The 21,620-nt window shown below is 54.4% G+C and overlaps 7 protein-coding genes across 7 annotated transcripts; 4 read left to right on the top strand and 3 right to left on the bottom strand.

Annotated features, from left to right (window-relative positions):
• Positions 1-1,100: 1,100 nt before the first annotated feature.
• PG997_007898 (mitochondrial f1f0 atp synthase subunit f protein) lies at positions 1,101-1,883 on the bottom strand (the record flags this gene model as incomplete). Its single annotated transcript, XM_066812213.1, has 5 exons — positions 1,101-1,126; positions 1,192-1,257; positions 1,383-1,536; positions 1,735-1,749; positions 1,836-1,883. The coding sequence occupies 5 exons, from the start codon at positions 1,881-1,883 to the stop codon at positions 1,101-1,103; spliced, it is 309 nt and encodes a 102-aa protein (XP_066667555.1).
• A 450-nt stretch (positions 1,884-2,333) lies between these two features.
• PG997_007897 (uncharacterized protein) lies at positions 2,334-3,306 on the top strand (the record flags this gene model as incomplete). Its single annotated transcript, XM_066812212.1, has 3 exons — positions 2,334-2,578; positions 2,756-2,866; positions 2,997-3,306. 3 exons carry the CDS (start codon positions 2,334-2,336, stop codon positions 3,304-3,306), a joined length of 666 nt encoding a protein of 221 aa, XP_066667554.1.
• A 948-nt stretch (positions 3,307-4,254) lies between these two features.
• PG997_007896 (Protein GID8-like protein) lies at positions 4,255-5,429 on the bottom strand (the record flags this gene model as incomplete). The annotated part of the gene is made up of 3 exons (XM_066812211.1): positions 4,255-4,710; positions 4,902-5,097; positions 5,281-5,429. 3 exons carry the CDS (start codon positions 5,427-5,429, stop codon positions 4,255-4,257), a joined length of 801 nt encoding a protein of 266 aa, XP_066667553.1.
• Positions 5,430-7,012: 1,583 nt separating this feature from the next.
• Positions 7,013-14,168, top strand: PG997_007895 (uridine kinase; the record flags this gene model as incomplete). Its single annotated transcript, XM_066812210.1, has 15 exons — positions 7,013-7,216; positions 7,269-7,346; positions 7,404-7,453; positions 7,535-7,679; positions 7,737-7,779; positions 7,836-7,921; positions 7,978-8,005; positions 8,113-8,154; positions 8,204-8,435; positions 8,495-8,962; positions 9,752-10,181; positions 10,385-10,880; positions 10,943-11,610; positions 11,660-12,233; positions 12,310-14,168. The coding sequence occupies 15 exons, from the start codon at positions 7,013-7,015 to the stop codon at positions 14,166-14,168; spliced, it is 5,403 nt and encodes a 1,800-aa protein (XP_066667552.1).
• Positions 14,169-16,126: 1,958 nt separating this feature from the next.
• On the top strand, positions 16,127-17,728 carry PG997_007894 (tannase and feruloyl esterase; the record flags this gene model as incomplete). Its single annotated transcript, XM_066812209.1, has 1 exon — positions 16,127-17,728. The coding sequence occupies one exon, from the start codon at positions 16,127-16,129 to the stop codon at positions 17,726-17,728; it is 1,602 nt and encodes a 533-aa protein (XP_066667551.1).
• A 347-nt stretch (positions 17,729-18,075) lies between these two features.
• PG997_007893 (uncharacterized protein) lies at positions 18,076-19,238 on the bottom strand (the record flags this gene model as incomplete). Its single annotated transcript, XM_066812208.1, has 2 exons — positions 18,076-18,864; positions 18,933-19,238. The coding sequence occupies 2 exons, from the start codon at positions 19,236-19,238 to the stop codon at positions 18,076-18,078; spliced, it is 1,095 nt and encodes a 364-aa protein (XP_066667550.1).
• Positions 19,239-19,416: 178 nt separating this feature from the next.
• PG997_007892 (uncharacterized protein) lies at positions 19,417-19,803 on the top strand (the record flags this gene model as incomplete). The annotated part of the gene is made up of 1 exon (XM_066812207.1): positions 19,417-19,803. One exon carries the CDS (start codon positions 19,417-19,419, stop codon positions 19,801-19,803), a length of 387 nt encoding a protein of 128 aa, XP_066667549.1.
• Positions 19,804-21,620: the final 1,817 nt, after the last annotated feature.

Below are 21,620 nucleotides of genomic sequence, written 5' to 3'. Positions count from 1 at the left end.
CATTGGCATAAGGCTTATCCCACTGGATGTTTAATGCCTGATTGGAAAAACGGACATGTTACGGAATGTATTATTCCAAATGCATCGTTTTCGCCATCAAGCCGGTTATGACGTATGATGGTTCCACGAGGAATAACAGCAGCAACAGCAATACAGGAGGCGTCTGGAGTTCGTTCGACTGACGATGATGTTCGGAACGATGCAACAAGCAAGCTTTTGTGGAGACAAGACGACACGAGCGCGTGTTCGTGTCTGGAATAATGATGGTCTTGCGCGAGAGAAGTCTCGGTCTGTAGATCGATAGAGATGAAGTGACGAATGACTCAAGTAGATAATGCACAAACAGTTAAACTAAACACTGTAATATAATATCAGTGAATGGCTCTATGGTCCGACCCGGAAGATGAGGGAGAACCAAGACGTATAGAGCACCTGGAGCCCCATCACATATATATTGAGTGCTACAAGAAACAGCATACACCTTTCCGGTCCTCCTGGATCATAGCCAAACAGACCCCGTCCGTATCTGTACTACAAGAAAGTGAGGAATATATATAAGCTTTTAATCGTATCCTATAACACCCTACTTGATAATCCCAGGTAATCCTTATACGACCAAGAACCCAACGGGAGAACGAACCTACTTAAGATCATCCCATCCATAGCCCCTTTGTTTCAAGCAAGTCTCGTGCATCGAAAAGCCCAAGAATATGAACGTCGTTAGTATGTACCAATCGCCATCGTCTCATGCTATGTACTTTTGTCCACCACTTTGCTGTCAGCATTTGGCAAAATTTCGAGATAACCAATATTGAATAGTTCTGTATTAAATGCTCGACGGATCACTGCATTAGAGCCAAAAGCACTCTGTGCATACGGTAAGCTCAAACATGACTCGGCCGAGCCGTGCGCATGGGGTAACCCAATAGGGGCGGGCGGCTGATAGCTCTCACATAGGGAAAGTTTGATTTGGATCGAATTACTCTCTCCTTCTAGTACACAAAAGCCGTACTACGCTCTGCTTTCTCTATGATATGTACAAGCCATATACTTGAAGTGAGGCCATCATCTTCTTTCCAGTCCAGAGAGTTGACGCACGCTTAGTGGGCGTTGTTCTTGTGGTGGCCTGCGATGTGTTAGTCTCATAATGTATAACACTGCAAAGGAGTCGTCCTCAGGAGAAGGTCTTACGGAGATGGAAGTAGTAAGTCATGGGGTAACCGATGACGAGGATGATACCGATGGCGTGGATGATGGCTACAACCCAAGAAAAACGTTAGCAGGTTGCTTCTCTCCGGTGGTGCAATGCCGTAACAAGTCCCTGCGCCCTTCCTCTTCCGACGAACGGACCAGCTAGGGCGGCGTAGAGGTATTTGACGTACGCTTAGCAGAGGCGTTGTTGCCGCCAAAGTGCTTGGCCTGGTAGCGGCCGAAAAGACCGGAGGGCTCAACCTTGGGGGCAGCGCCTCGGGGGAGCTTTTCGTAGAAGCTGACAACACGCTTCATGCGGAGGGCATCGGGGGCAGCGCCGAGGGCCTATCCATTCAATGTCGTCAGCATAGCCATTCCACAAGTAATCCGATTTCAATCCTCCGAGAATCTCTCGATCCAATTCACACGTATCGGCGCTCGGGCAGTTCCTTCAATTGAACCGGATGCCGTGGGGTGTATTGTGTGGGCGGACATGGATTGCGCAAGCGGCCTCGGAGCCCCGGAGAGTGTGGTTATACGTACAGTAGGCGAGGCGATCTGTACAGAGAATCCGCAATTAGCATATATCCCTAGATAAGAGCAATGGCAGTACAGGAGGTTTGTCCGTCGTTGATGGGACTGACCTTGGGAGGGATCAGGGTGGACAAAGCCCGTCGCTGAATGAAGCTCATTTTGGCGGTAGTTTTCGGGTGTCTCTGCGCAACTAATGGAGGTAGGAGAGGTCACAGAAGTCAATTGGCCCAGACAAGACGCAATTGAGAGGTGATCGATCGGAGTTTGGTTGGACGGTGATGGGATTGAAGCTCGAGGTTGGAAGCAGACACACGAAAAGATCGCAACCAAAGCTCTCTCGCTTTGCCGACTGGCTCCGCATCCCGAAAAGAGGCGCCCAGGCGCGGCTAGAATAAGCGCCCGCCAGCTGCCAGCAGTCTGCCGGCAACCCCACTGCAGCCGTCCACGGGTAAGAGCTCTTGGTCCTGACTTCGCTTGATGCGGCATCCAATTGGAAGAGCTTCAATTGACTGACGAAACCGTTCAATTGAAAGCGAGATATAACATCGAAACCCGATCCCCCGACGCCAATTGCTCGCCAGCCACGTCGAGCAACACACATCCACACGATGGCGTCCCTCCGAACTGCCTCGGCAGCCAAGATGCTGCGAACTGCTGCCACCTCTTCGTCGCGACCAGCTATGGCTTCCATGGCCGCTACCCAGCAGCGACGCTTCAAGTCCGACAATGTCGTCGAAGTCAACAAGGAACTCGCCCACGCCATGCCTTCTGGTGGCGAGAGCTCAGTCCCGGATATCCAACGGCCAAATGAGAAGGGGCCCGACTACGGTGCACACATTGATAAGGCGACCTCGTATGTACATACCGTTCGCAGTAGCTTTCTGCTTGACAGGAAGACTGGCTAGCAGGCTGGCTGGCTAGCAGCAGTTGTGGCGAAATTTCGAGTAGCACGATGCCACTGCTTTGTCACAGAATACGTACTTCTTTTTACAGGACCACGACAGTTTCTAACGTAATGCGATAACTACAGAATGTTCACCCCGGTCCCCAAGCAAGTCCAGGACGGCAGCGAGGACGTCAACGTTCTCCCCGCCGCTGTTCTTTCCGGTGCCCCTATGGAGCTGCAAGCACGAACGGTTCGGTATGTCTGGTCGAACATAGTCCCTTCCTCAGTCCCTAGCAATTCCCTCCTGTATCAGCAATGGGTATGAGGGGAGGAACACGGAGATAAGAAAGAAAGAATGGGAAAACTAACGCTCGCGTCACAACAGAATCTACCAGCAGGCCAAGCCCGCCACGCAGTCCGGCGCCTGGGGCTCGCACCACTGGCGCATGGACTGGGACGTTCTGGCCAAGGGCCACCGCTGGGAAAACCCGCTGATGGGCTGGCAGTCGTCGGGCGACATGATGCAGGGCACCCATATGAACTTTAAGACCAAGGAGGACGCCGTTGCCTTCGCCGAGAAGCAAGGGTACGAGTACTTCGTCCAGGAGCCCCAGGAGCGCAAGTTCACCCCCAAGGCCTACGCCAACAACTTCCTCTACACGCCCAACAAGCTGAAGCACATCCGTACAAAATAGAGAAAGCAGAGCAGGCGGAGGTCATTGGCCTTTGTGCTTGGCCTTTTTGGAAAGGGGGAGGGAGGGGGACTACTGCAGAAAATTGGCTCCCTTTTCCACAAGATAGATATGGTGAATGCGGACGGCGTGTGTACATATTCCCAGTAGAAGCAGTCAAATCACCTACATCCATCGCTATTAGTGCAATGCAACAATCTCGGTGGCTTTCATGTAACCAATTCTTCTGGAAACCCGTTGAGAAAACTACCTAGGTACTTTAGTCGACCCGAACAGCTGAGGGAAAAAAGAAAGTTACCTAGGCAATGAGCTGTGCAGAAGCTATATATTATAGAAACGTGACAATCACTGGCTGAATGAAGTGGTTCGTGGAATGTATCGCTTGCTAACCAGGGGAATAACTTACAGTTCATTATGAAAACTAGACATGTAATGGGCACATAGGTCATTGCATCTACTTCTTGGCTGGGAATAGGTCTCCTTTCGACAGGATGATTGGCTGGGGACGGTACCGTATAGCTAGGTACATAATTCGTGATATATAGTTTGCAAAAGTTGGAAAGGGACAGGCATGGATTATCGCAGATACGTCGTTTGATTATTTTTAATTCGGTTTCAAAACTGGATTTGTCCCAAGCCCATGTTTTTGTACCAATCCCATGATGTAGAGGTTGGATTGGATGCTTATGGAAGAAAAACATGGAGGCTTTCCTAGAGCCTTGTTGTGAACGCCAAACCATATCGATCCTTGTTTCGATATTATACCGAACGCCTCGCGAAAGTCAATATTTTACAATCAAATACATGTCATGATTCATCACGCCACTCGCTCGCTTCCAAGGTCTCGAAACTTGAGAAACCCATGGTAGACGAGATAGATCTCGTATCAGGTAGACGAGTCTGAGCCAGGTCCAGTTGGAGTGGGCGCAATCACTTGATTGCCGTGGCCGCTTAAGTCATGACGACGTCCTCAGGAAGGTGCTCATCGCCAACGAGGTTAAGGTCGATTCGTGCAGGAATGTCCTTCTTGGTAGTTTCTTTGCGCACAGTATCTTCGCTCCACGCTCGCATCTGTACAAGGTCTCTTATTGCGGCATCTCTTCGCCATACCTGGCGATCAAGAATCGCTTTGTTGACCTTGTCAGCAACGTCACGACGCAAGTCGGGCTTCAGCAAGACAGCAATTGACGGATCCAGTGTGTCATGCTTGAAGACGAGGAGTGACATGGTCTCTTCGAGGTCTCTCATAAACTTTTCGTTTGTAGGTGCTCGAGGGCCAAGCTGCTCTGTCGCGAAGTCGAGGGCCGGCTGGATATCACCTCCAGGTGCCGCATGACAGGTGCGAATAAGTTCCACTAGTTGTAAGCGAAGGAGCGCAAAGTGCAGAGACTCGTCCATATCTAGAATCTAAACGTTCGGTTTGTTAGAAACTGATGGCATCAGGAGGAATGGTAAAGACTGAGTGATTTAATGAAAGCTCATGCAAAAGTGGTTGTTTCTCACCATCGACCCGAAGATCATAAGAGTGGTGCATGTAAAACTCGTGTTCTAATCATAGCAGGGGTAAGGAAGAGTAGGGAAAGCGCTGGTCAACATACCTCAGGATCTAGATCGTTGAGCGCTTCTATAGCTGTTTGCACATCACCCTGGTGTATCGAATGCTGGATTTGTTGCCTTGCAACAATGGAAGCATGGTCTTGTTGTGGCTTCAGTCGGGCCTCTTTGGAGAACTTCTTGGCGGCATTGGAATAGCCAGCCATGGTAAGGTAATCAAGGATCAGGGCATTGATATCACTAGAGCGACTTGGTTAGTCAGGTCCGAAAACGTCGCAGGCTTCGTAGACAGAGAGTGCTTGTGCTTGATGGTTCAGAAATATCAAAGATGTGTTTCTCCACATTATTTTTCAGAGAGATTCCCATTGAATGAAATAACATCATAACAAGCACAGGACAGGAGGAAGGGCGGGATAAGCTTACTCTTTGGGAACCTGAACCTCCTCGACCTGCCGCGTGAAATCATGTTTCATGGGCGTGGCCGTGGAAGTTGAGGAAGTCATCCTGCGATCGAGTAGATCTTTGGTGTAACGAAGCTGTTCCTCGAATTCGCGAACAAATGGCGAGGACATAACCTGCCAACCCTTGACGTGACTCGATCTCTGGTGCAGTTAGGTGGGTGTGCAATAAAGCAGCACGACAAGCAGGATCATAAGAGCGCTGCTCTTCAATGCTTGTCGTTGTGGGAAGGAAAGAGAAGGGAAAAGTGAAGCCGAAGAGGAAAAGAGACTTCAAATGGAGGTGGCAGGTGGGTACAATGTTGTAGCTGGCAAAGTTGAGTGCAAGCAGCAGACTTGGGTTGGGCACTGCTAAATCAGGTGGGGGAACAGCTTGGGTGAAGGTTCCATCAAAGCTTCGACGGCTGACGCAGCTTGCCGTGCCGGATGCCTACGCCTGGCAGAGCGGCTGCATTGAAATAATGACATGCACCCAATTCTCTTAACACAGGCGCAGATGATGAATCCAATACGCATCGAGTCCAGATACTCTCCGCTGCTCAACATTTGACGGGGCATTGCACATCTTTACGCTTAATAGGTTTCAGGTGTCGTAATCGACTTAACCCGAACGTCAGGGGCCTATTCAACAAGCTAATAGATTGCCAAACTGCCCGGTGTATATCAGTATTTGATCCAAATCAGCCAATGACCTGTTTCCCTCCCAGACTTATGCACACATCTCAGCCTCATGCTCAAGCCGCAGCACAGGTAAGAAACCGTTTCAAGTGATGAAAGACGCGGAGACGGCGTCGTCCAGAACGAGCTTCCACGATGAGCTTCCCAAGAAAGTACGGTGCCGTTGTCATACCTCGGGAAATAGTAACGCTAAATAAAAGGAACCGATGGATGTCAGTGAACCCTTTTGCAATAATGATTGTGAATATGTATTGGTCACATTGAGGAAGAGGTAGTGTCCCCTAATCCCCCCCACCCACCACCACCTCCTCCTTCTCCAGCAATCCCACAGTCCAGCAGCGAGAGAGAGAGAGAGCCTGGACGGGCGAAGGGGCTGCGTGCATTCTGCATGGCGGCGCTGGGCGATGCACCGCTCGCTATCATGGGCCACAATTCACAGTCACTTATCAGCAGGCACAGATTCTGCTCAAGCCTCCCACAGCCAGCGCAAGCCAGGTCCGACCAATTGGGAAAGGGCAGTCAGTGTCCACACTAACATTGAAGCATGTTTTCCTGACCTGACTTGCACATGCTCCGGTACGCACTGCCCAAGAAGAATGCCATTTCATTCGCTTCACTTGCACCTATAGGCAATCAACCGGACCTTCGTTATTTGTTTACCCCTTTGACTGGCCTGGCTCTCACAGTCAGACAATGCGTGCATCCTCCCTTATATAGACTCCCCTGCAATTCTTGCGCTGGCTCTGGTCCTTGGCCCACATCACCCGGCTCTAATTTTCACATAGTTGCTTTAGGAAAGCCTGCGGGCACAGCAGGTCACACGACTCCGAATTATATGCACTTTAGCTAGGAGCGTCAGCTTGTATGCATGCACGCCCTTATCCCACATTGCCCCTCTGCCTATCAAGCACAGAAACAACCACTCTATTGCTGCTGGCCGTCCAGTCACTGTCACGGTCACTGTCGCTGTCACTTTGTCAAGCTAGACGAATCTCACGTTTGAGATACCAAGAGCCGGAATGAACTCCGGTATGGGCCTATCGCCGATAATTCCAGATCATCGCGATGGCGAGGACACTATCGCCAAGCGGGCTCACTACTCCCCGCCCTGGGCAGACGTGAGCATCATTGGCGTGGCAGGAAGCTCTGGTTCTGGAAAGACCACACTTTCACATGCCATCGTCAATAGTTTAAATTTGCCTTGGGTCGTCATCATGTCCATGGTGAGTAATCTGCAGACGCATTGGATGGACCTGTTTACTCATTCGCTCCTAGGATTCTTTCTACAAGCCACTCGACCCGGAGTCCTCGAAAAAGGCCTTCCGGAATGAGTATGATTTTGATGCTCCAGAGGTCGGGGTTTCCTGATGATTGCTGCGTTATAGCATATGCTGATAAGGGGCGTCTCAGGCCATTGACTTCGACGAGCTGGTGAACTGTCTCAGGGACCTCAAAGCAGGGTAAGAATCCAGCCTCCTTTCGACCTGGAAATATCCGTCTGGTACCATATCTCTACGGCTCAACTGCTCACCAGCAGACAGCAAGCGTACCAAGATCCCAAACTATTCGTTCGAGAAACATGCCCGTCTGGAAAACAGTACCGTCATTTATTCTCCACATGTTCTCATACTGGAAGGAATTTTTGCTCTTCACGACCCTCGCGTCCTCGATCTTATGGATATGAGAGTAAGTACTGTTTTAACCCCGAGGTATGCAGTACGAGTTAGGCTGACCAAACTCTAGATCTACTGTGAGGCAGATGCTGATACCTGCCTTTCAAGAAGAAGTAAGCCAGTCTTGATCGACCATTGAGGCGACAGTATGCTAATGTAACCCTTCCAGTAATCCGTGATGTGCGGGATCGGGGGCGCGATGTCGAGGGGTGCATCAAGCAGTGGTTTGCCTTTGTGAAGCCCAACTTCGAGAACGTAAGAAAACCAGCCAAGTCAACTGCATTCTGATGTGTACTGACAATCCTGTACAGTATGTGCAACCACAAAAGAATGTCGCAGGTAAGAACGGCCCCATTCCCCTCTAGATTGACGGTAGAGCCTAGGAGTGCTGTTATTTACGACCACGACGCAATCCCTTGATCTCAGCTGACATTGGTATCCCATAGACATCATCGTGCCTCGAGGTATTGAGAACAGGGTGGCCATGAGTAAGTGCATACTGATTGATGTTGAATGATTCATAGCTAATACGTGCAGGCATGGTGACTCAATACATTGAAAGGAGGCTGCTTGAAAAGTCCACACGCCATCGAGCTGCCCTGAAGAGCCTTGAGCGTGGTTATGATAGTGAACCACTTTCAGACCGGGTTTTGGTCCTCCCGCAGACGCCACAACTCCGAGGGATGAGTACCATTATTCAAGATATCGATACTTCGAGCGAGGATTTCGTTTTCTACTTCGACAGACTATCTTGCTTATTGCTGGAACTGTAAGTCACACGCGCTATTGGGCTTATACTCATATCAGTACACTGACTGGCCCACACAGCGCCCTGAATAATGCGCAGTTCAAAGAACATGTCATTGAGACACCACAAGGACATAACTATCGCGGGTTGACCGGCAAGGGAGAGGTGAGCGCCGTGGTTGTGCTACGAGGCGGTGCGACGTTCGAAGCTGGCCTGAGACGAATTATCCCCGATTGCAGAACCGGCCGCGTACTTATCCAGTCGGACGTGCGAACCGGCGAGCCAGAGCTGCATTATCTGAAGCTGCCAAACAACATCAACGAGCACGACACTGTGCTGCTTCTTGACGCCCAGATGTCGAGTGGAGGCTCCGCGCTCATGGCCGTACAGGTCCTGGTGGACCACGGCGTGCCGCAGAACCGTATCGTCTTCGTTACCTACTCAGCAGGGAGAGTGGGCGTTCACAGACTGACAAAGGTCTTCCCCGAGGTCACCATTGTGGTCGGCAGTATGGTACCAGACTTTGAGGAGCGATGGGTCGAGAAGAGGTATTTCAGGTGCTAAGTGTGGCGAGATGCACCTAGATGGGCATGGTGCTCTCTCGCTCTCGCTTTCGCTCTCCTATAAACATATATAAACTTGAGTACTCATCACTATCCACTTTATCTTGTTAGAGGGAGGCTTCGGCGTGACTCATACTTACCTAACCTATCCCATCAAGCAATTCATTTCTGCACCTCAATTTTCTTGACCGAGTGAGTGCTTACCAAAGGATGCTGCAAGGAATCACCGGTGATGCACATGGCGAGACAGTGAAGTGTTTAGATTTATACACTATTGAATAGTGGATTGTTGCGTGGCATGACACGGCACGGTCGTGCTACTCGGGTGGCTTTCGTCAACGAAAGAGGAACCCAACGACAAGGTTCAGTAGTGAATGCAATGAAAATAGGAGGGGATGCAGCCACCAACAAGCTGCCGTGCTACATTCACTTTGAACATGGTTACTTCTATTGTTGTTATTGGGGCCCGTCAACAAAGACCTATCATTGAAGGTGTACGCCGACCTGGGACTGACCGGAGGCTGGTATGTAAGTAAAGATCGCCTATCAAGCAATCAAATGGCCGGCTTTGGTTTGGTTTGGGTCATTTAGGTCATTTGGGTCATTTGGGCCATTTGGCTCATCCAGAGGCCGGGCTGACATAAGGCAGGCTAGACTCCACCTTTTGGGTGCTAGGCTAAATCGATCCACGTGCATCCCCAAGCTTGGACAGTTCAGCAGTCAGCCATCCTCACGCCTTCAATTTTGCGGAATTGTAGACCTCCATCCGCAAAGAAGTCCGACTTCTTACTTCTCCCCCAAGACCTTTTTCATTGAGGCGGCACCGAGCTTGTTTCCAGAGGCGCATCTGTTCCCATTATTGCAGGTCGCATCACTTGCGCGCCGCAATCTCTCTGGACCTCCCCTCCCGCACCCCATTGCCCGACCCCGACACCACGCCAAGAGCGAAGAGCGAAGAGCGACGATTCCGACACATCTACCTACATACCACGGCTGCTGTGGTGTTCCGACGACAACAAACCCAAAATCTCCAAATCTGCCGCACCCTATTTCTTGCGATTCACGAGCTCCTACACAAGCGAAAAGTCGTTTGCGATCCTGCATATTTCAATCCGACAAGACTCAGTCCTTCCAGTCGTGGATGATGGCTACTGAGGCCACCGCTGAGAAGCCCGTAGATGTCTCTGGAACTGATGCCACGCTTGTGAGTAATCTTCCCCGGCTCCTTGCCCTTTGCTCTCTATGTCATCTTGCACTATTTGGATTGCGCCCTGGTTGAACATACATCTCCGAGCCTTTCGTTGCGTGCCATAAAGTACTGCCTATGCACACATTCGTGCACTTGCCCCTCCTTCCCCCAGATCTTCCCGTGAGCTTCACCACTGACTCGGCTCTGCTTCACCTCAGACGCAGACCCTCCCTACCGAACCCGATTCTCAAAATGGCGGCTCCGGTGCTACCGCATCGTTAAACGGACCCGGCCCTCAAGACGGGATAGAGAACAAACAGATTACCGACATTGTCGAATCATCTGTCAATTCGGCCGAAGTTAGCGTAAGCGGCTCAGACACAGAAGCATCGGCGATCAGGGCAAACAAATCTGGCGACGACAAGGGCAATGGGCGAGCATCTTCCGCCCCCAAGAAGCCCCAGAGTTTCAAGGCGGTTTCCGTCAACAAAACCTTCCTGGGCTCCAAAGTGGCAACAAATACAACATCGCGGCCCGAATCGGCCACATCGTCCGCGACTGCCACCCCAATAGGCACCCCAGGAATCAGTGCCTCCAAACTCAAGCTTGTCGCGAAGAACAGCTCAAACTTGGGCGGTTCAACAAAAACCTTGACTACAAATGGCAAATCCGGCGCAGCGCCAGACCCGTCTACGGTATGGAACCGGAACCGACGTAAGTGTCCCGCTCCCCAATTTTCTGGGACCTTTTCGATGGCGGCTTATCTCTTTGTCTAGCTATACCTCCACCCGATACGAAAAAGATGTCTGACGAAGAGCTTATGAGTAAGTATGGCATACACATGGCTAGTCGTTTGCGTCCAGAGGATGAGGCGGGTGGTCAGTCAAATTGGGCCGACATAGACGAGGACGACGACAGCTGGGCGACTCCTGAGACGATTACATGGACGGATGGAACTAAGAGCTCCCTGGCCGCAACTGAGGAGCCGCCGGTGCGCATACCATCTCCAATCAAGGAGATGGCTCGGCCGGAAAAGGCCAGATCACCAGCTCCGAGCATGGCCCCGCCAGCTACGAACCCTCCGCCTGTTGCCAAGGCCTCGCCTTCGATCAAGCCTGGACTGCTCGCCTCAGGCAAAGGTCTCATCCTCAAGGGGGCACCGGAGAAGCCAACCTTGGTCGCCAAGAGCACACCCCGATCGACGGAAGTCAAATCTCCCTGGGCTACGCTACCCCCTGTGGATAAGGCGTCTCCTGTTGTCACGGAACTGCCACAGCATGCGCATGCTCTTGGCAGGACATACCCTCCCCGCGACGAGGCCTTCGCGAAGAGCATGGCACAGCCTACGAAGGAGATAGCCGCAGATGATTTCAGCAGATCACCCTGGAAAGACGGCGGGGGCAATCGAGAACTATATAATTCCCAATCTGGCAGATACGAGCCTGTGCATGATCGCAGGGGATCCAGGGCTGAATCAACACGCCAGCAGCCAGCTTTACTTCATCGCTCACCACATCATGAGACTCAAGGTCCCGCAGAACCTTCAGCGGCTTTCCAGACCAGTAGAACTACTGGTCAAGATGCCCCTGCCCTACGGCAGGCGCCGCGGTTCATCCAACGTGAGCGGTGGTAGCGGAAGTTTTGCGAGCCGCTTCGGAAGACCCGCCGATGCCCCATTACAGGCCGACATGGTACATCACCAACCTACACCAGTTCCCGGCCCCGGCCCCGGCCCTGGCCCTTTTGCGGCCGGAAATGCGGCACACGGACAGCGCACCCATCCCTCACCAAGTTGGCAAACCCGGCCGTCACCAGTACCATCCCATGCGGCACCAGTCGCTGTGCCACCTGCTACAGAGACAGCGCCCCAAGCCAATCTTGTAGACGACGTCGAGTTGCAGAAGAGACTGATGCGCGAGCGGCGCGAGTTGGCTATAAAACGCAGGCAAGAAGAAGAAGCCCGAGAAGAAGCCGCTAAACAGGAACGAATCCGACTGAAGTTAGAAGCTATGGGTCCCGCACCGGAGCGCAAGAGTGCAAAGAAGGACGAACCAAAAAGAAGGGGCTGTTTCGATCCAGCCGCGCCAAGGTAGTTCAACCTCTCACAAGGCTGATGCTGCGCCGGGTGACTCGAATGCATCAGCAACCGAAACCGTCCGGCCTGGCCCAACGAAGCAAGGTGCGCCAGATCGAAGAGCCAGCATTCAAGCCAATGGAATCCAGCAAACGTCTAACCACCACGAAAAAGACAATGGTGTTGACAACCGCTTGTCGGGATCTCAGTCCTCGGGGACCTGGCCAGAAAATACGCAAACCAGTGATCGTTTATCTTCCTGGACTGGTGCCACTCAAGCAGCGAAGAACGTCTGGGGCGCGCCGGGCAATGACCGCACACTTGGTAATGGGACCTTTGATGCCGATCTGAACCATCTTGCAGACTCGCAACCAACCCAGCCTGCTAGCCTGGCAAACCGTCAAGCGCCCATCGGGCCCCCTCGACCTGCACCGACGGCGCCGCAATCTCGCATCGATGCACCAACGACCAAGCTGGCTCCGATCGGCCCCCCTCAACCCCGTACAGGGCACGATCCTGCTCAAGGGTCCGTTGGGCGATCCGTATCGCAAAACCCTTGGGCAGCCGTCAACATTCCTGAAGATGATCGAACCCTCCGAAGGCAGGTCAATCAGCGCATGGAGGAGCAGATGCGTGATTTGGCCAGTCGTGGGCTCACCTTGGATGACGCACAGGCTCCAGTCAAGGATACGTGGCGTCCTGTGGCCCTTGGCGAGGATGGGAAACGACTCACTGGCACTGCTGTAACGAAGATTCATGGGGATACTGCGGCTCGGGCATCATGGAGCGCTTCGACGTCTTACCACGATGCTCCCTCAAACGATTACCGACAACATCCAGGGCCAAACAGTATGAGGCAGCCACCTTTCGGACCTGCAGGGCACATTGCGCCTGGTCCTATTTCGCAGTCTCGGGCCGGATCCCGCTTCTTCCCCAGTTCTGGTGCCCGTGATCAAGGAGATGATCTCGCCGTTCAATCAAGATCTAAATCCCCAACGCCTCCACCTCCTACTATGCATGGCCACCCAGCTTACGATGGCGACGCAGCTCGTCCGCACGTAGCTCTACCGCCTGCCAGACCGATCGTCAAGTTGCCCCCTGTGTCCAGGCCCTCGGCCATTGCACCTGCCCCCGTTCCTATCGCCCCACCAAAGCCTGCATCGTTCGCCGCCGCATTGGCTGTGGGTACCGGACCCCAGAGGCATGCCTCTTCGTCCACGGTAGCTCAACCACACCGCCCAGTCCAGTTTGGCACTCAAGAAAACTGGCAAGACAAGATCAACAACCTGATTGGTCGAAAACCGGTATCAGCCGCTCGGCCGACGGTTGTAGATTCGTCGAGCAAATCAGCTTTTGACGCTCATGGTCACTACTCTGCAACTGTATCGCTTCCGAGCGCATCATCGGTGAGCCCTAGCAGCTCAGACGTAAACTCGGTTACTAGCAAGGGCATGGCAGAGGACTGTTTCGATGAGCAAGAAATGGGCTCTTTACCGCCAGTTCATCTCCCGAAGCAGGCCCCCGATGCCATGTGGAACCCGGTCGAACCCAACTGGCAGCCTCAACTGCCTAGATATCGTGTAGAGGCCACAGTTGCGGATGATCCGCGCTACGTCTACGACTATGTTAACAGCAAGGCGATGATTCGCTTCAAAACACCTGGAATGGATGAGGCGAAATTTGTTCCAGCTCCTTTCAGCTCGCGCACCAAGAGTAATCCCAGGCGTCAAGCTCCGCGCGGTGCCCGAACGTCTCGAGGTGGCTTGCGAGGCGGTCGGGATATTTCGGGTGACCACAGCACTGGCGGTGCGTCTGATCGTCCTGAGCGGCCCGAACGTCATGAGCGATCCTCGAATCGCAGTCGCGGCGGGTTCAGGGCTCGGTCCGAAAACTGGACCAGACACTCCTCGACGGCTCAGACTGCCTAATCATCCCTCCCAAAGTTCTCCAACCGTAAGGATTTGACACACTCTGCACCAACGCCGGACCTGCATCCGTGGCAAGGGTATTGCGCAGGTGTCTATGAACTCCCCCATGTAATAAAACTCACAACGGGTGCACATCAGAGTTGCACCACCCCTCTCCAACCAACTCACTGTCGTGGGCGGAAACTAGTTCGTCTTGTTCGGCAGTGTGTACAAGTAATGCATTATTTTGTGGCCGTTTCCTTTGCGCGGTCGTCTGAGCGAAAGTCACCCTCCTCGAAGTCGGTTGCTTTACGAAATCGATTTTCAAACAGCTGAGCAACTTCCTCCTTACACTCCCCTTGAAAGGTGCCCGGCCCTTTCCCGTCTTCTCGCGGCCTGTATAGCGTCCATGCCGAGATATTGTGTCAGATTGGCCAACTCGAGCTGAACGTGGTCGTCTGCTTAGACGAGCCGAGGGAATGATAATGGACAAGATGATATGTGCCCGGCGTCGGTGTTTCTCGATTTCTCGATGGGGCACAGGGAGTGGTTGCCAGCACGACCAATATTTCTGACGATGAATGATGGATTGGGAGGAATGTGGACCGGAAGTCCCGTGGGAATCAAGGGTGGGAATTCCCGTCTCTCGAAAGTCCCAAAGGTCACATTTGTTCACAATCGGCCAGCGAATGGTTTCTTGTGGCGACCACACATACATATTCGAGCTTTGCAGATCAATGATACGCGATGATAAATACGTTCTGGCGTTGCCCCGTACTTGTACTGCTATTTTCTGACTTGTTGCCCGTGTATTTTGTTAAGGCAGTGTGAAGGAAGGCCTGGACAGTACCGAAAAAGCACTGTTTTGCAATTTGAAATGTATAAGTTAATTAGCTGTCTGGTAAGGACCAAGGCTAGGTACCCAATCCGATATTGTCGTCAGGCACACATGGGTCACGTAGGATGCGAGTTTTGTTTACATCGAGTCAGCAGAGTCCAGGATCGACGGGTCACCCGCTCAGTAATTCCCAAGGGCCCTGGCTGCATGACTCGGGCACGGGTGCTGGCTCTTCACTCGGCCATAATGCCGGTGCCATGGCTCCGCGGCCCTGGAGCGCGCTTGACGGCGGGCGCTCAAGCCTCAAGCTACCTGCAACTGCGACGTGACCTGCGGCGTGCCTGCGTGTCTTATCCTATGCCGTATTGAGGCCGAAATGAACGAGCCTGTGGGATGGGACGATGCTAGCGCACGCTGGAGCGATTCTGCATCGCATTGAGCACGATGGCCTACCCACCGCGGGGGCTAACCCACGAGCCTTGCAAGCCTTGCAGGCCTTGGCATCTCCGCCTCGCCCGCTAATCGTCACCTTCTGGAAGTGCCGCCCCCTGTTGCACCCTGTTGCACCCTGTTGCACCCTGTTTCTCCATACATATGTATCGTGCCTGCGTGGTCTCTGCGCGGTCTCTGCGCGGTCTCACTGCCGCATAGCCAGCCATAGACCGTTGATCGCTTGATTCTCCCTGCAGTGGACTCCGAAATGCTACTGCGGGGGGCGCCAACCGGTCAAGCTCTCCACCTGGCCAGACCACACACACACCATCATCTTTGCGCTCTAGGCTGCTAGGCTGCTAGGCTGCTAGGCTGCTAGGCTGGTGTTGGACGTTGCACCGCTCCCGTCGCTTACATGGAGCGCAGTAGCAGCCGCTGAAATTGGGCGAACCCACCGTGAGCGACAATGCCAATTGCCGAAGGTGGACTCTCGCCCGCCTCGGCAGGGGGGAGAGTGAGAGGGGCTGCCACGAGGGGAATAGCTGCACCTACTACTAACACGAACATGGCATAACATCACGGCGCAGTCAAAACAAGAAGGCGGCTGGGCATAAAAAGAGGAAGGAATCCCCCGACCGCTGCTGGCGGAAGATCCTTCTCTTCTTGCTCCCATCCCCTCCTCCCTTTATAGCTCCGACCGACCCCAGCCATGACAAGAACCGGTTCTTTGCTAGTGTCAGCAGCCGCGGTGCTGACGGGCCTTCTATCCGGGGCCCGTGCCGAGTTCGAGGAAACATGCGCCGGCCTCAGCAAGCAGTTGAGCTTGCCCAACGCCACTGTCACCCTCGCCGATTTTGTAGCCGCCGGTACCAACCTCAGCCTGCCCGGTCTTGACCCCTCCTGTGGCGCGCCCTTTGCCGTCGCACCCGCCGACATCTGCCGTGTCGGTCTGACCCTGGCGACGTCCGAGCGCTCCAGCACCAAGATGGAGGCATGGCTCCCGAGGAACTGGACCGGCCGCTTTGTCGCGACGGGCAACGGCGGCCTCAACGGCTGCATCGACTTCGCCTCCATGGCCTACACGTCCAACCTGGGCTTCGCCGCCACGGGCTCCGACAACGGCCACAGCGGCCAGAACGGCACCACCATGCTGCACAACATCGAGGTCGTCAAGGACTTCGCCTGGCGGGCCCTCGACACCTCCGTCGACGTCGGCAAGCAGGTCGCCGCCGAGTTCTACGGCAAGAAGCACGACAAGTCGTACTACTTTGGCTGCTCCACCGGCGGCCGCCAGGGCTGGAAGATGGCCCAGGATTTCCCCGACAACTTCGACGGCGTCGTCGCCGGCGCCCCGGCCTTTGCTTTCAACAACTTGACCTCGTGGTCCGGCACCTTCTTCTCCATCATCAAGGCGGCCGACGCCGACGGGTTCCCGACCCAGGCGCTGGCGGCGCTTGACGCGGAGCTGCTTCGCCAGTGCGACGAGATTGACGGGGCCAAGGACGGCATCATTGAGGAACCCTCCCTCTGCAACTTCCGGCCCGAGGCCCTCATCTGCTCGCCCGAGACCAACAGCCCGTCTTCTGAGTGCATCACCGGAAAGCAGGCCGAGACGGTCCGCAAGATCTACTCGGACCTGCACGGCATCAACGGCGATCTCGTGTACCCCCGTATGCAGCCCGGCGCGGGGATCTTGGGCATGATCTACGGTATCTACGGCGCGGCCGACGAGCAGTTCCTCTACACGGACCACTGGTTCAAGTACGCCGTCTACAACGACCCCAACTACGACACCTCGGTGGTGACGCCCCAGATGATGGCCGACGCCTGGAGCAAGGACGCCGGCTGGATCAACACCTGGTCGGGCGACCTGTCCAAGTTCGCCGGCCGGGGTTCCAAGATCCTGCACTACCACGGGCAGGAAGACTCCATCATCTCGTCGGCCAACTCGAACCGCTACTACGACCACGTGTCGCGCACCATGGACAAGCCCTCGGGCGAGCTCGACGACTTCTACCGCTTCTTCCGCATCAGCGGCATGAGCCACTGCCAGGGCGGCCCGGGCGCCACCGCCATCGGCCAGGGCACCGGCAGCTCCGCCAGCCTCGACCCGGAGGAGAACATCCTGATGGCCGTGGTCCGCTGGGTCGAGGAGGGCCAGGCCCCGGAGCGCATCGTCGGCACCGCCTTCGTCAACCAGACCGAGTCCCTCGGCGTCGACTACAAGCGGGCCCACTGCAAGTTCCCCCTGCGCAACGTCTACAAGGGGACGGGCGATGTCAAGGAGATCGATAGCTGGAAATGCATTTAGATCGACGGCATCAACCCAGGGCCCGGGAACTTTGCATTAAAGGCCAGAAAACGGCCATCTCACCAATTTATGTTCTTACTGTAATTAGTATTATTTACACGCTATTTATTCTAAAAGAGAAATCAAATCGATCATTATAATATAAGAACACGATGTAATATGGGCAGCGCTGTCGCCACCAAGGGGATAACGATATAACACGCCCTTGAAAATTGCAGTACATCGTCAAAAGAAACCAGGTACGTAACGGAAGCTAATTCCGGCATAGACAACGCTCTTGCGTACTGGCCGGTTTTTTTGTTAACATTTACTTCGCTGACTTTAGAATGATAACAGCGCCAACGACTTTAGATAACGGCATCATATCTCGTCGGCCGATACCTCGCGTGAGTCTGCCTCAGCGCCTGCACCGTCCGCCGATTGGGGGCAGTATCGGGGTCGGAGTAAAGGGGCTTGCTGCGCGCTATGGCCTCGGCGCGCCTGAGGGCGGGCAGGCACAAGTTCTTGGGCGGGTTGAGGTGGCACACCAAGATGCACGTGGTGAAGTCGAGCAGCGTGTCCTTCTTGACGCACTTGAGCAGCAGCTGCTGCATCCGCCGCTTGGTGTGGTACACGGCCTGCTCCAGGTCGCGCCGGAACTCGTAGCGCAGCCACCGCAGCTCGTATATCAGGAGGTACTGCGCGTTCCACAGGCAGCCCTGCTGCAGTGCCAGGACGAGGGGCGCCATGTTGCGGTGGTCGCTCTCGTCGTTGATTCTCCCGAGGCCAGTCCCGTACGCGGCTGGTCGGGGTCCGGCCGCGCCGGGGTTCGCTCCTCGGATCCGGTAGCGCACCGGGACGTTTCGCTGGGCGAGGTGCTGGATGACCGCGATGTTGCCCTCGCGCACGGCGGCGCACTGCAGCGGGCGGAAGCCGCCCATGTGCGGGGCCCGGTCGTCGCACGCGGTGCCGCGCTGGATCAGGGCCTGGACCACGTCCGCCATGCCCGCGCGCGCCGCCAGGTGCAGCACCGAGGACCGGTTGCTCCGGACCGGCGGGGCCCATGGCGGGGTGGGCCGCCAGCGGCAGAGGCTCAGGTTGATGAGGCGCCGCGCGAGGTCCGCCTGCCCGCGCACGATGGCCAGGTCCAGCACCGTCTCAGTGAAGACCTCTTCCCTTTTCGCCTTGTTCCACTCCCGCCCGGCGGGCAGATGTCGTTGCTGACGACGCCGGTGCGGTGCTGGGTGGCCGTGTCCCACTGGTCTCGGGGTTCGAGTTGGGGTGCTAGGATGTCGCAGTCGCGGTCTTTGTTGGGGTCGTATTTCATTTCGTCGTCATCATCGACGTGGGCGGCGCGGCGCCGTCGAAACTTCCATCGCGCGCCCTTCGGCATCTTGAACGATGGCGCGTTCGAGCCGGGCACGGGGTCCAGATCCCACGGGCTCGCGTCGAGTTGCACGTCTACGACGTTGAAGTTGTAGGCAGGGCCTGTTCTGAACATTTCGGCTACCTCGACTAGACGCTCCGCCATTTCGAATTGCCCGTGTCGCAGCGCCTTCCGGTTCTCAACGTTAGCATTTCCCAAGCGGCCTCTTAAGATCAGCAATAGGGGATGAACCGAAGCCCGAGAAAGGAAAAGGGGGATGTAAACCACTTACCACCTCGAGCGCACTACCTTGGCCCGGCGTCCAAGTCAACGTATACTCTTCATGCCTGCCCTCGACGGCGAGCTGCAGCAGGCGGTCGAAGGCCTCGTGGTAGCCTCCCGCCACGATGCGGTGCAGCTGGCCGGCGCTGCACGGGTCCCCAGGCGGGCGTACCAGCAGGGACCGGTGCGAGGACTCGCAGTTGCGGCAGGGGCGGTGTATATAGACGCGCCGCGTCAACTCGTGCAGCGTCCGGCTGCGGTGTATCTCGACTGCGTAGAGCAGTTCCAGCGGCAAGGTCGCGTACAGCCCCCGCGAACACCGTCGCAGGCGCGCGAGGTCGCCGGGGTCCGTCACGAAGTGCTGCCCCGTGTGCCACAGGATGTCGAACATGCTGCTGCTGGGGGGCTGCGGCTGCTGTGGATGGCGGAGGAGGGCTTGGGTGGTTGAAACGGTGGCCGCCGCGGTCCGCTGCCTTGCGGTATGGGCTTCTGCGCTGCCGTCATCGCATACGTTGTTGTTGTTGGCTCGGGAGCCTGCCTGCGATGTCTGCATTGTCGCTTGTGACTGACGCTTCACGATACTTCCGTCGGCTTATGGCCACTGAACAATGTGTAGAGTCATTAATATCCATTAATTCAGACGCAGTGAGTGTAATTTCACTGATGGAGGTGACTGAAAGGCGATCGTTCACGATTTGTGTTAACCTCTGAGATGCGAATAGTCTCGACGTACATATCGCCTGTCATGTTCTGCCCCTTTGCGAGCAAAGCGACACTTAAAAAATTGAAACACAGCTCTCCATACTGGTAAGAATATCGTTGCTATTGGCGGATACATTCCTGTGGTAAGTTTCTCCGGTTCATGTATTTACGGATTCTTGAGCTTCTGATGGCGTTGCGAGCCAGGTCCTGCTACGAGTCTATCCTGAGCTGAACCACCAGACAGACATGAGTATGGATATCCCCTTAATAGCGACAACGCTGCCTCTGGTATAACAAACACTTTCCGCAATTATCGTTAGGTCTACTTGTCTAGTTACGTATTACGTCTAATGGGATAAGCATTATGCCTGGTGGGAGAAACATTATACCACGGCATTAAATATTCCCTAATGTGTACAGGACGGCATGGCATGGTGAGGGCAACGCCGTCACCATTAGGGGGATATCTTCTACATCTTTTGGCCAAGTCGACTGTGTGCATGTTTGCACAGAGAAGGATGGTGGCGCCTCTCCCAAATTGAAGCAAGCAGCATTGAAGGGACAGTGACGTTGCTTTTCAGCAACACATCTCCCTTTACGAATCGTCTGGCAACATTCCATTTGTTCCAGCAAGAGCGACTTTGCGCATATTACCGAAAGGTTAAAAGAGCTCGCTCCCAAAGAAGAAGAAACACCACGTTAGCCGCAGGGGCAGGAACAGACCTGAACAGACCTGAACAGCGGCTAATTAACGTTGATGCTAGCGTTTGAGAAACCCCCCAAGGGCACCCAACGATGCGATTTGGGCACTGGCTAACTGCCGCCTAAAATCTTGCATTGCATTTCAATCTCCCAAATCCCCGGCCCCTTTATCTCCGTGTTGCCATCCTGTGTTCTTTTGTTCTTTTGCTCTTTTGCCCTACTAGACCATATGCCGTGGCCCGGAAGCCGCTCGACGGCCCTGGATGTTCGAATCCCGAACATGCATGTGCGCGACTCGAGCAGTGGCATCACGAGGATGTAGGTATGCGTTTGCTTCCATCCATCTGATAGATAGAGATGTAGAGATCGGCGTCGTACTCGTCCATCGCGGTCAAACAATGACTCGCTCGTGTTTCTGCAGCCGTGACTCGGCCCCTCGAAGCTTGCAACACCCATGGCTTGGACGGCGGCTTACAAGTTGCAACTGCCTTCAGTGGCCTGCAGAGGGGAACGATTCGAACGAAGCTTCACCGGCGTTGCGTTTAGTGCAAGCCAGTATGTAATTGATGATTCTCCCCTATTCTTTTTTTATTTCTGTTCCTCTGCCGCGGCGCCTCTGTTATCGTCGCATCGGTACTCACAGAAAATATTATCGTCGCTGTAAATACATGGTGGCTCGCTCTTTTCCCCCAAACTTTACTGCGATATCTCAGCTCTCTCTAGGTGCCACACTTCCATTTGCTGCAGCTGGCAACACAATCTGCATGCCAGTCTCAAACATACAGATACAGATACAGCCAGCCAGCCCTTGCATGACGGCTACAGCAGCGGGATCGAATCTTGAAAGTTGATTGCCCAATT

This window comes from Apiospora hydei (genome assembly GCF_038363865.1).
Source record: "Apiospora hydei strain CBS 114990 chromosome Unknown utg000006l_segment0_segment0, whole genome shotgun sequence".
Classification (NCBI taxonomy): Eukaryota; Fungi; Ascomycota; class Sordariomycetes; order Amphisphaeriales; family Apiosporaceae; genus Apiospora; species Apiospora hydei.
The sequence above is the reverse complement of the archived record's forward strand: the minus strand, read 5'-3'. Positions and strand labels throughout refer to the sequence as shown.